We start from the raw sequence: 13,559 nt of genomic DNA, 5'->3' as shown, positions 1-13,559 counted from the left end.
CATCTGTCCATTCACTTATCCATTCGTCCGTCTGTCCTTTATCTTTCAGTCTGCTCACATATTCACCCCCAAGCCCAGCCAGCAAACTTGTCACTCATCCATTCATTCACTACCCTTCCTCCATCCCCCTCACCTGTGCCATTCTTATGTCCTCAGGAGTACAGAGGATGCATTCATAAATGTTGCCCTGCCTGTCTAATCAGCCCTTCAGGCCAGCACTGTCTTTCCCCTGTGCTGTGCTTGTCTCAGAAGTCACTAGCAAATAAACTGAATGAGTGATGGGTTCACTTGTGGCCTCCCCTTCACCATCAGACCATGAGCTTTGAGGGCTGACCAGGCCTGTGCTCTTCACCTCTGTGCCCCTGCCCAGAGCTTGTTCCTAGGGAGGTGTTGGCTATATGTGTGGTTGTTGTGGGTACCCTGAATTTGCTGTGCCTGAGGGTTAGGAGCCACCTCCTAGAGCTTCCAGCCCTTGGTGTCCCTGGGGTCTCCTTCTCCTCTGCCCCCCGTGCATTGTGGCTCCTGGTCCAGCTGCCATGTCTAACCTCTGTCACCCTAGCCAGGGCTGTCTCCTGAACATGGGCCATTAGCCTTCTATGTGTCTATGAGTCAGCAGGGGCCCTTGAGGGCATCCTGGTGAGTCAGCAGGTGTCCTTTGTATGTCTTGGCCTGGCAGCCCCAGGGCTGGTGTGATGAAAGCCCTAGTGGGCCACCTCTGGGGTTGTCCACATGTTCAGTCTTGACCAGCTGAAACAGATGCCCAGGAGGGTTCTGGAACTACCAGTTCACAGCATGTGGACCATCTGAAGCTCCTATCAGCTGTCTAGGGCATTTCATGGCTTGGGAATTAAAGTCCCAGAGGTGGTCCTAGTATCCAGGTTAACTCCTGGCCTCTGGCGCCTGGCAGACCTGGTTGGAATCCCAGCTCTGCTGTTGCCCTTAGCAGCTCATGACCCTTCTCAGAGCCTTTGTCATTTGCCTGTCAGATGGGACCCTGCTCTTTACCTCACGCAGTGCGAGGATGGATGACAGGATGCTGGTCAAGAACCCATGACAGTGCATGACAAAGTGCTTGGAATTGCCACCCCCTTACTGTTGCCGTGTTTCAGCAGGCCATGGGAGGAAGCTGAGGCCCCAAGAGGGGCAGCGCTCCTGGCTCTGACAAGTCCCATTATTGCCCTGGGCTCCCTGGTACCCTGTATTTGACCCAGACCCAGCCAGCCCTGGCCGGAATCAACCCAGATCTCTATTACAAGAATGCAAAGTGGAAATCTGTACATGGGAATTAGGGTGCCTCCTGTGCACAGGCCACAGGGTTGGGGCTTCTAGGAGAAGAGCTCTCACCCCATGGGGACAGAGTTTCCTGGACATCATGGGAGGCCCAATGGATTCCTGGATCCCCCACCAGGATGAAGCAGTGGAAACATATGGAGGATGGACCAGGCCAGCCTGGGGGAAGCTGACAAGACAGAGGGACTGGCCAGCCTGGGCTCAGAGACTGTGACCTGTCCAAGGAAATTCCACTTGCTGGGGCTGGCTGTAGGGGGCTGGTGGAGCACTGGTGTGAAAGCCACATTAGTACCCAGAAGAATTCAGTGAAGTCTAGGAAGAAGTTTGGCTTTAGGGGTTAAAGGGTAGACACAGGGCTGGGCAGAATCCAGAGCCAGAGGTACATGTTTTTCTCCTCCAATGAGAAGAACCTGGGCCTCAGGGAACATGGTGGCAGGGTTGGATCAGCCTGGGTTTCAGTCCAGCTCAGGTGACCTTGGGCAAATCGCTTTGCTCCTCTGAGCCTCAGTTTCCCCTCTACCAGGAAGATCATTGGGGGGAACATGGTTGGGAAGGTAGGTGGAGCATGAACCCTAGAAATGCCCAGCCTGAGGCATGCTCAGTAGAGCCTGGGCCCACACCCATCTGCAGCCTACCTGCAGTGCCAGGTCTCCATAGGGCCAACCATGAGCCTCAGGCACCAGTCCAGGGCTGACTGGGTTGGAGCTCAGTGTAAGTGCGCTCTGTCTGAAACACGCTCCTCATATGTGACCTCATGCAGTGAAACCTGGGGGCTTGGCTGCCTGGGACTAGTGGGCAGGGCTGAGGCTCTGGGCCACCGAGGAGCGTGGAGGGCCTGCGGGCCTCTCCTGTCCCATGACCGTCATATGAAAGCCTTCCCTCCCATTCTCATCTGCTCCCCACTGGGAGGCATGGTGAGGCCTAGTGCTGCCCACGATGGTATGGCTAAGGAAGACCCAAGTGAGAGAGTTCAGAGTCTCATCTGACAGAACACACGTGTGGCTCTTTCTGTTGCTAGGCATGGTCTGCCTTGAGGACACTGAGGTCAAGGGTCTGAATTCAGCTCACTAGAGCCAAAGTTCCCTGAGCACTGTCATGGGTCTGGCTCTGTCCTAGGATAGGGCACAAAGACCTGGACCCAGCTCTGATGGGTTGGTTCACTTTTACTGCTGGAGATCTGTTCTGTCAATCCACACACCTATTCATCCATCCATCATCCACCCACCCACCCGTCCATCCATTATCCACCCATCATCCATCCATCCATCCATCCATCCATCCACCCACCCACCCAAATCATCTGTCCATCATCTACCCACCCACCCATCCATCCATCCATCCATCCACCCGCCCTTCCATATCATCTGTCCATAATCCACCCACTTACCCACCCATCCATCCATCTATCCATCTATCTACCCACCCATCCATATCATCTGTCCATCCATTTACCCACCCACCCACCCACCCATCTATGCACCTATCTTCCATCCATCTGTACTGTTTCCCTGGGCACACAGAAGCTTCTGCTGAGGACCTGTGCTGACTGCCTGGGGGCCTGTGGTCCCAGCCACCTGCTGGGGCCCCCTCATCTCCCATCATGAGCACTGACCCCCACCCCAGTTTCAGAGGCAGAGTCAGCAAGCCGGGAGGCCCTGTCACTGGGTATGGACGCGGAGCTGCCCAACAGCCTGCCGGGAGATGACAAGGATGAGTGCCTGCTGCTCCCTGGGGAGCTGTGTCAGCACCTCTGCATCAACACTGTGGGCTCCTACCGCTGTGCTTGCTTCCCCGGCTTCTCCCTGCAGGATGATGGCCGCACCTGCCGCCCAGGTAGGGGCCCAGATGGCTGGGCAGCTGATCTTGGCAGCACAGTGTGGTGTTTCTGCGATGGGGACTACAAGCTATTTCCCCCTTTGCCACCCCACATGTTGGAACCTGCAGGAACTGGAGGCCCCCTAGTGATGGAGTTTGTGAGTCCAGGCAGATGGGCTCCCTCCTGGGCTCATCTGCATGGGCAGCCCCATCATCCAAGCTGTGTCCCTAGCACTGGGCCTGCGGTGGTCAGGCCCTGACAGGGAGCTCAGGAGGCTGCCTCAGCCCCTGGCCCAGGAGGGCTTTCCTCCTGTCTGCTGTCTGGAGAGAGAAGCTTTTCAGTTCTGGAAACTCACTCCCTTCCTTTCTGCCTCTGTCCCAAGTAGCTGACATCAGTCTTACCTTTGGTATGTTGCTCTCTGAGGCTTAGTTTCTTGTCCTGTGAAATGGGTGGGGGAAGATTAAATGAGGTGTGGGGCCCAGGGTGTGAGAAGAGCTCCATGTGTGGGAGGGCCCGAGGCCTGCTGAAGATATGTGTGCTCTGCCCGTGACAGATGGTGACCCCCCACAGCCAGAGGCTGCAGGGGAATCCGCACCAAGGCCAGAATCCTCCCAGGCGGCCTCCAACACCATCCTGCTGCCACTGCCACAGCCCAACACCTGCAAAGGTAACCTGGGCCTGGGGCAGGTCTGGGCTGCCTGCAGGTGGTGAGCTCCCCAGGGTGGGCATGTGGGATGGCCCCCTGCCAAAGGGGCTTGGTCGGTCTTGCCACTCTGAGGTTCGACAAGGAGCTGAGAGTGTAGCTTAGGAGGTGAGACTGGGGTGGGGGGAGCCAGAGACAAGTGAGTGTGGCCCCAGGCAAGCCAATTAGCAACTATTTGTTTCAGTTCCTGTAAAACTGACAATAAAAAATCCTTGATTAAGGAACAGTCATGGAGACTGCTTTCAGTGACATGCAGGAAGTTCTGTTCTTTCCTCCCCTCTCTCTTGTTCCTTCTTTTGCACATCCTTTCTCCCGCCTTCTCTTTCTCTCTCTGTCTCCTCCTCACTGTCATCACCATTAGCCGAGGGAGGGGTTTGGTATCTGAATAATACAAGGTCCACATAACCAGTCAGTGAATGAGCCCATTTCATAGGTGAACTTGTAAAAAGGACCAGAAGTGGGGTCCTTAGCTCCCAGTGGCTCTGCCTGTAGGTTGGAGCTGAGGGTGACAAGCCTGGTGGCCTCTGATTTCTGTGTGGTTTCCTCTCAGACAACGGGCCCTGCAAACAGGTGTGCAACATCATTGAGGGCACAGTCATGTGCTCCTGCTTTCCTGGCTATGCTATCATGGCGGACGGCATATCCTGTGAAGGTGAGTACCGTGGGGGTGGCCCACATACCTGTGCAAACCTGAGTTGGCCTGTTGTAGGGGCCCCAGAGGGGAGATGGAGCAAACGGAATGAGCTCAAGGTGGTTTGGATCTCAGACTCACTGACGAGTGAAGGAATAGGTTTGGTTGCTGTGACAAAGAGCCCCAAAGAGAGCAACTTAAACAACTCCTCCAGCTCATGTCACCATGCATAGGTGTGCATGTGGTCCAGTCCCGGGTGGGCACACAGGTTGGCCAGGGCCCCAGGCCACTGCCATCCTGCTGCTCTTGTTCCCTGGAACAGTTCCCACAAACTTCATTGTGCCAGAGTCACCTGGAGGCCTGGTGACAGCACAGATCCTGAGAATCCCACAGAATTCCCAGAGATCCTGACGCAGCAGGTCTAGGGTGGGGCCTGAGAATTTGTATTTCTGCAAGGTCCCTGGGCCACACTTTGACTAGCCCTGTCCTTGAGGGTCACCTTGTCTGCATGGCCAAAGATGGTTCGTGACCACTTTGTCCCTGTCTGGACATGCATGGAGAAAGGGAAAGAGGGAAGTGCACACCCAGCTGTAAGTGAGGTGCTGTGCATCCCTCCCACTGACCTCCGACGGGGAGTGAGGCTGGGGAGCGGGAGCCCCAGCCAGACAGCATGTTCTCAGTTCTGGTACTGAATCCAAGGAGGGGACAGGGGTGACTCTGCCATTCACAAAAGGGCCGAAGAGGGTCCCAAAGCACATCCCTTTCATACCTGTGACTTCCGCCAGATATGGGTCTTGTCTTGGTGGGGCCTCTGCGGGTCAGGACCTCCCCAGGCCAGGACCTTTGCCTGTGAATGGGGGTACTGGATCTGATACCTGCTGGGGTGGTTCCCACAGTAAATGATGCCTCCTTACCTGAGAGGCCCTAAGTCTGCAGCTCCTTGTATCTGGAGGCACAACAGATGAGGAGTGTGCAGATGGTTTCAGAAATGCTTTAGTTCAGGTTCATGTTCAGGAAATGTGACCCAGTAGGTGTCCAGGGAAACAGAGTTGTCTGTCTGGGAAAATACCCACATCCTTGCCAGAAGCTGAAACCCCACCTCCAGCCCCCTGGCTAAGAGTATGTTCTGCCGTACATGAAAACCATCCACATGCCCAGAGAGGGCAGGAGACTGGCCCAGGGCACACAGCATGGTGGTGACTGGCAGGCTGTGCTCTCAAATGGCAGAAGCAGATCTCAGGAGTCCTCTGGACTTTGCTCCCCATCTTTCAGGGCCCTGAAAATGTGAGAAATGCATCTCTCCTCCGATGGGACTCCTTATGGCCCAGTCAGGCCACAGGCCAGTGTCCCTGTATCTCTAGGCCTCCCTTCCTCCTCTGCAGGGCCCCCACTGGTAAAGACTGTGGGGTCTAGGCAAGAGGTGGCAGGCAGCATTCTGAGGATGTAGCCTGCCCTGCAGAGGAGTCCTGCTGGGCTCTACCCTGTTTAAAACAATCAAACAAGATACCAACCATGAAAACTTAAGATTTTTTTAAATGTCCAAATTTCTGGTTTCTCTTGAAACTTTGTAAAATCTGCCCACAAGGGGCCCACAGTTCTCATCCCCTCTGGACAGAGCACAGGCCCCACAATGCCCCAGAGAGCCCCCCTTAGCCCCTTCCTGCATTGACGTGGCCAGCCTGGCCTCTTGAGTCCTGGAGTTTGCAACCTTTGCTGTTATGTGGCTCCCTTGGCCTTGCATAGAGGTGGAGGTCTCAGAGCATGGGCAGGAGGTGGCCTGTGGTTCCACCCTGCTGTGTGTGTGACTGTGGGCAGGCAGCCTGTCTTCTCTGAGCCTCACCTTACCACCTGTCCTTACTGAGGTTTCAGCCCTGACATCTTTTGACTGTACAAACTCAGACTTGGGCCCAAAGCCCAGAGGTGCTGTGATGGGCTGGGAGGCCCTGGGAAGGTCCCTGCCCCTTTCTGGGTCTCAGTTTCCCCATCTGTCACTAGCCGCTCTGTGACAGGCCATGCCCCTCTAACGGCCCTTCTGTTTTTCCTTCCGCGGCTGTCACTAGACCAAGACGAGTGCCTGCTGGGTGCTCACGATTGTAGCCGGCGACAGTTCTGTGTCAACACCCTGGGATCCTTCTACTGTGTCAGCCACACAGTGCTCTGTGCCGAGGGCTTTATCCTCAACATGCACAGGAAGTGCGTGGGTAAGCGAGAGCCCCTGCCTGCCACTGCTGTCACGGCTCTCTGCTCTGCTCCACGCCAAGACCACCACACTGCAGCGACATGCTAAAGGGCCTGCCCTTTGCATATGAGCCCTCAGCACATCTGGCACCCCCACGCTCCATGTCATGCCCTACATGTCCTGGTGTCCTGTCCCGCTTCTTCACTGATGCCACTGAGAAGCTGATTTCCCCAGGGACATGCCTGAAAGTCAGAAAAACTCTAGCTGACATATGACCTAGCTGGGTCATTGAGACAACGAGGTCAGATGTGTGGAGAGCAGGATAGGGTTCACAGGGTCTGGAGGCAGGGAGGCCTGGGTTTGAAGCAGGACCCCCTAGTAGCTCTGTGGCCTTGTACAAATGACTTCCCTTCTCCAAGCCTCAGTCTTGTCATCTGTAAAAAGGGGGCATTGATCCTCCATGATGTTATATGATGTGTGCACTGCATAGTGCAGAGCCTGGGCTGCGATAAACATGGGACGTCAGTTGCCAAGATTGTCCTTAGACACTTCCAGAGCCTCCTCCAGGAGCAAATGGATGGAATTAGGATCCAGCAGACCCAGCTCTGCACTCCAGCTCAGTGTATTTGCTGTGTGACCCTGAGCTATAGAGCACTCCTCTATAGACCTATTTCCTCACTTCTAGCCTTGGGGCCCAGGGGACTGGGCAAGGGCTGGTACCAGCCCCGGGCCTGCACATGGATAAGCCAATGCTTGGCAGCAGTTCTCCTGCCTCTAGGTGCCCGTGCCCGTGCAGGCTGGGGGCTGGGGCTCCGGGTATGCTCCGTGGCCAGTGAGGAGGATGGGCTTGATGCTCTCGCCTGACTGGAGGGACTGATGTTTTCGTGGAGGAAACATCATGGTCCTGAACAGAGACAGAGCCACAGTAACAGGGACTCGGAGCAAACCATGGGAAATGCCACAGCAGAGACCCAAGCAAAAGGAGAGGTCTTTCCAACTGGTGGCATGTGGACATACTTCCCAGAGAAGGTGGCAATTGCACTGGGCTCCAAGGATGGCTAGTACTTGGAGATAGGAAGGGCATGCAGGTGGAAGGAACAGCTTGAACAAAGATTCAAGGGAGGGAAGAGCAGTACAGAGTGTGTTCAGGGCAGGTGAACAGAGCCCAGTCTGTCTCCTTTGTGCTTGGGGACATGTCCAGCCTGGACATGTCCTGTTCCTCATCTTCCACCATGGGGCAGATGGGCCCCGCAGACATGTTTGTCCCTGGCCTCCAGCCATCGGCACAACATGCCCCTCTGAGCCTGCTTGCCAGCGGCTGGGAGCTCTTCCTGTCGGTCATGTCTATGTGTCGGGGGTAGGGGGGAAAGTGAATCCCCTCCCACGATGCCCTGCCCACTTGCTGTGCCTGGGTGTGCATACTCCCCTGGTGGCCTGGAGAGAAAACCTGAGGGGTTGCTGGGCAGCTGGAAAATAGGTTCTGGGATTGAAGAGCAAAGGTATATTCCATCGAGTCTCATTTATGAGCTCAAATTCTTTCTTCCATGTCTCTCCCTTCTTGTCCATCCTGCACAGATTTACCAGGTCTCCCCTTCATCCTTCCATTCCACCTACATGGTCATTCTGTTGTCTGTTAGCCTCATTGTTTCCATCACCTACTCATCCATAAACGTATGCTGGTATCTTCTGTGATTCATTTGGCAGCTCCATACATGCTTATTAAGCCTGTCTGGTGCCCAGAAGAAGAATATGATCTCTGCAGCCAGACTGCCTGGGTTCAAATCTGGGCTCTGCCACTTTTTAGTGGTGGACCTTAGACAAGTCAGTTAACCTCTCTGAGCCTCAATTTCCTCATCTGTGAAATGAGATAGTAAGAGTTATAGTGGCCAGCTCAAAGGGTCACTGTGGAGATTAAATGAGTCAATTCATATATAGAACTTGATACATTTTGCTGTCATTATTATGATTCAACAAATGTATTAGTATATACTGAGGCACCCTGCAGAGGTAGTGAGCTCCCCACCATTGGAGGTATGCAAGATGATGTGGGACAGGGTGGGGCTGAGTCCAGAGGACCTCTGATGGACACGTGACCTCCCTGGGGACTCTCCTGTGCTTTGCTGTTTGCCTCTTGTACCCTGGCTTTTGAGGACCATCTTGGCCCCTGGGAAAAGTGTTCCAGGTGAGCTGGGCTATGAGAAGATGGGAGGGGAGCAGCTCCTGGTGCTGCACTACATCAGCAGCAGTGGGGAAAGGGGAGAGCCCTGCTGGCTGCTCTGGATTCCCTTCTTGCTGCTGCCACGTGCAGGCTGCACGACTTTGGTCCAGTCATGTCCCCTCGGGACACCTGTTTCCTCATCTGTGAAACAACATTGCAGGACAGTAGGATGACAGTTTCGGTTAACCTCTCAATCCCTTCGGAGCCTCAGTTAGTGTTGGCTGCTGTTATTTATTACTGTGTTTCCTCCCAGGCTCGGGGCTCTGGGACTATGATGTTTCTGGGGTCCTGGGATCGGGTCTCCCTCTGTCAATCCAGTCTGTCAGTCAGAAGCCTTTATCTCAACCCCCAAACCTTCCTTGGAAACCACCAGCGTTAAACTCTCCCTTCCCATCTCCCTAACCCTGCCTGACCAGGATTGTCCTGGCCTGTATACCATTTGGCTCACCTGTGAGTTTGGGAGGGTCTCTCTCCACAGTCGTCCACCTGGTCCTGCCACCCGGCCACCTCTCCACCTGGTTCCCATCATCCTTGTAGTCATAGCTCAGATGTCACCGCCCCTGAGAAGCAGTGCTGACAGTCCTGGGCCCAGAGTGGTGGGCAATTTTCCCCCAGCATCCCCACTGTCCCATGTCCCTGTAGGCTGGCAATCCCTTAAGAGCAGTGGCTGTGGCCGACACCCTCACGAGCCACCTGGGCCTAGCACAGAACAGGTGCTAGTTAATGTGGAGGCGGGGAGGGGGTAAGCATCAGTGAGGGGCTGCTGCAGCTCCCTGCCAGGTGGAGCACAGAGGGGCAGCAGGGGCTGGGTCTTCCATCTGTTCATCCTTAGCACCCGGCCAGGGGATTTCTGGAGAACTCTGGCTTTCCGGCCCTCCCCGGTGCCCCTTCTCTTTCCTCTTCGCTGGCTTCTCCCCTTCCCAACTGCTCATCCCGACCCAGCCCTTGGCCTCTTCTCTCTGCCCCGGGTGACCTCAGCAGCTGACCACTCCCAAATCAGTATCTCCACCCCAGCCCCTTCCGTGACCTCAGAGGCATGTCTCTGGCTGCCTCGGCCCTCACACTCAGCACAGGCACCACAAGCACTCCCACCCTTCCCCTGCAAGCCTCTCCTGCAGCTGTCCCCATCCCAAGTGCTGGCACCCCTGCCTGTCCAACCGCTCAGCCAGAAAGCTTTGCAGACCTCTTGCCTCACCTTTCTCACCTTCCTCTCATTGGTCAGTGGGTCCTGTCGGTCCACATTCACGACATTTCCAGAACCTGACCACTGCTCCTTGCCTCTGTGGGTGGTGGTCCAAGCCCCATCATCTCCTGTTCTAACAGCCCCCACGCTCCTTCCTGCAGTGTTCACACAAGCAAGGGACCCTGTACAAACAGGTCAGACCTCTTCCCACCTCTGCTGGAACCCTCCATGGCTCCCAGCTCTCTCCCCATCTTCTAACCCCACCCCCCTGCAGCCACACCTCCTCCTGGCTGGCCCTTGAATCTGCCTGGTCCCTGGCATCTCTGACCCGTCTTCCCGGAATATCTGCTTGGCTCATTCTGTCACCTCTTCAGTTGCTTGTTCCAGTGTCCTCTGAGGCTGCTTCCCTGACCTCTGACAACACTGTGCCTGTGCACTCGCCCCTCCGCCCTTCCCGGTTCCTCCACCTGCCTATTTTGCCACAGCCCTCAAGACTACCGTACCTTTCATATGCTTGTTTATTTACCTGTTAGGCCTCCCTCAAGAATTTCTGTCTTGTCCACCAATGTGCTCCGGTGGCAAGACAGTGCTTGTTGGCACAGCAGGTGCTGGTAAGTCTGTATTTGATGAGTGTATGTCCAGACATGTAGACATCAACTGCGTGCTACTCTCTCAGTGGTGAGCACCTTGAGTGCAGGGCTGACTGCGCCAGGCCACCAACCCGGGACCGCCCCCAGCCTCTGATGGCCTCACTTTCCCCGCAGACATCAACGAGTGTGTGACAGACCTGCACACGTGCAGCCGGGGCGAGCACTGCGTGAACACAGTGGGCTCCTTCCGCTGCTACAAGGCTCTTACCTGCGAGCAGGGCTACGCCCTCCAGGATGGTGAATGCACAGGTGCGGAAGGCCGACTGGATGCCCCGCCCACCCCCTTCTCGTGTCCCTCCGACCCTATCTCATGCCCCACCTCCTGACTCACCCCTGGCTTACGGAGAAAGCTCTCCTGCTGGCAAGGACTCATTAGTACTTGGGTTTCTTGCGGGTGGGAAGACCCACAGGTGAGGGTGTTTGGGGAAGAGGTGGTGTCTGAGGCTAGTGGGGGGAGGCCAGGGTATGCCCCTGGCTTTGCTGCCATTGCTGGTGTCTGGTTACTCTGCTCCCCATGCTACTTTCCTGTTGGTACACTGAGGCGGAGCTCCAAAGGAGGAGCCCTTAAGGCCCTTTCACTGGAAAATGCTAGCCTTCTAAGAAGAGGGAGAAGTTTCGATGAACCATTTCAACCTCCTGAGCTGCTTTTATGTGCCAGGCAGGGTTCTGGGCAGCAGGGATGCGGGTGGGCTGTGGTGTCCTTGTGTCTGTCCTCCCCAGAAGGGAGATGGGGCTGTACAGGCAAATGGCGAGGGCAGGAGTGGCTGTGGGCTGGGTGTTACTGGGTGCCCCCTAGCTGTGGAACCGTGTCTGGGCCTTGGTTCGCCCTGTGTAAGACGGGGCATGTCATAGCACCTTCGGGCGACTTTAACTAAATCCATCCCGGAGTGCTTGGAACAGCACCTGGTACCACGCAGGAGCTCCTTGCAGGTGGCGATGTCATTGCTGCTGCTGGCATGGGCCATAGCAGCCACGTGCTCCACCAGCTTCCCGTGGCAGAGACCTTTGTAGCAAGGTCTTGGCGGAGAGGTGTGTGGGCGGGGCCTGCCAGCCCCGGGCCCTCATCCCCGGCCTCTGTGTGACAGATGAGGATGAGTGTGAGCTGGGCACGCACAACTGCCAGGCGGGCTTCACGTGCCAGAACACCAAGGGTTCCTTCTACTGCCAGGCGCGGCAGCGCTGCATGGAGGGCTTCCTGCAGGACCCTGAAGGCAACTGCGTGGGTGAGCGGGCCCTGGGGGTCTGTGGCCACCTGGTCCTATGGGTCTTTGGAGGGTCCTTGCAGGGCTTTAGAGATGAGGGAGGCTGCTCTTCCCTCTGTGTCCCTCCTTGTAAAGGGGTGTGTTGGCACCTGGTGCCAGGGTGCACTTGCAAGATGGAAGCTCTTATTCTGATCTGTCAGATGGTGGCTGTTACTTACCTTGTGTCCTCAGTTTATGCATCTGTGGGATTGGACTGGATGAATATATATCACAGTTTAAAATCTAGCCAATAGTAATATATTTTATATTTTGACTTGCTACACACATACACACACACTATGGGAACACAAATTTCGCAAAACCTTACCCTGCTATATGTGATACTGAAATTTCTGTTGTGAAGAATGCTAGCAAGACCTCTGAGGGGGATTTCATGCTGCACTCATGCGTTGAGACCTGCAGTTTGACCTCTTGCCTACTGTCCTCACATGGGTCTGAGATCTCACACTCTCCACCCCCCTTCAGCCCCTTCGGAACAGCTGCTAGCCTGCAGCCAGGTGGCCTCGCCTTCCCCAAGCCTGCTAACGCCTCCCGGCCCTGAGGCAGGGTACCCATGCCCCTGTGGCAGGGACTGGCAGCATCGGGAGCAGGCATGATCGGGGCACACTTAGCCTCAGGGAGGGGTGCAGAGGGAGGGGGAAAGGTGGCCCTGGGCAAGGCCAGCCACTGGGTGGGGACAGAAACAAGGGGTGTGTTAGAATGCAGCTCCTCTCCCACCCCTTTCTTCACAAGGACAGCTTTGGGGTGGATATCCCCATCCTACAGGAAGGACACTGAGGGACAGAGACTCTGGGGGCCCTCTAGCCAGTCTGGTTGCTGGAGTGCTCCCGGAGGCACCCCTTTAACAGCTCCTCACTATGTAACCCCAGTCATGTTACAAAGTCACCATAAGGCCATGGGTACCAGAAGGCCAGGGTCAGGGCATGGTGGGAGGGGTCTACCCGACTGCAGACAGTTTCTTGGTGATTCACTCACCAACAATATTTTCTGCACACCTACTGTGCGCCACAGTTCTAGGTGTCTGGGGGCTACAGCACTTCCATGAGACATTTTGGAGGAGGAAAGCCTAACTAAGCAAACGCATTTATAAAAGTGGCAGTTATTCAACAGTTCTTGGAGAAATAGTAAAATGAGTAGGGATGTAGGGATAAAAGTTAAAGTGAGGAGGCACCTGTATGCACAGTAGTCAGGGCCTCCCTAGGGTGGTAGCATTGGGGTAGGGGCCTGAGAAGGTGAGGGGGCCAGCTATGAAAATATTAAAGGGCAGAGTATGCTAGGGAAGGGGGGCAGCATGTACAAAGGCCCTGTGGTGGGCTGTGCCCAGGCACCATGGGATGAGGAGGAGGCCTGTGGGGCTCAGTGAAGTGTGTGAGGGATTGATGGAGAATGAGGTTGACAGCTTGGCAGGTTGGGAGAAGCCAGAGCAAGGGTTGGACTTACTGCAGTTATCCAAGAGCTCAGCCTTAGGTTCTAGGGGACCCTCTGCCTCCAGCTTCTCCCATCGGGCCAGCTGTGAGTTCCAGGAGGTGAAAGCCTTTGGGTCATGGAACACAGAGGGACATGGGGACATCTGACTCCACAGCCCTATCCAGGGCTGGCTTGGAGCCCAGGACTGGCTGCTTCCCAG

General features: G+C 55.7%; 1 protein-coding gene across 3 annotated transcripts in view; it reads left to right on the top strand.

Moving 5' to 3' along the window:
* The window catches only part of FBLN2 (fibulin 2), a 91,532-nt gene that overhangs the window by 64,698 nt on the left and 13,275 nt on the right, over positions 1-13,559 (top strand). For 2 of the 3 annotated variants that reach the window (XM_037023911.2, XM_073231103.1), the window contains exons 6-11: positions 2,914-3,123; positions 3,660-3,773; positions 4,360-4,461; positions 6,501-6,641; positions 10,785-10,919; positions 11,756-11,893. In XM_037023911.2, the coding sequence (XP_036879806.1) occupies positions 2,914-3,123; positions 3,660-3,773; positions 4,360-4,461; positions 6,501-6,641; positions 10,785-10,919; positions 11,756-11,893 (840 nt within the window). The remainder of the gene's footprint in view (positions 1-2,913; positions 3,124-3,659; positions 3,774-4,359; positions 4,462-6,500; positions 6,642-10,784; positions 10,920-11,755; positions 11,894-13,559) is intronic. The other variant, XM_037023912.2, reaches the window with a different exon arrangement.

The sequence above is a fragment of the Manis javanica genome, chromosome 3, assembly GCF_040802235.1.
Source record: "Manis javanica isolate MJ-LG chromosome 3, MJ_LKY, whole genome shotgun sequence".
Taxonomy (NCBI): domain Eukaryota; kingdom Metazoa; phylum Chordata; class Mammalia; order Pholidota; family Manidae; genus Manis; species Manis javanica.
The sequence above is the reverse complement of the archived record's forward strand: the minus strand, read 5'-3'. Positions and strand labels throughout refer to the sequence as shown.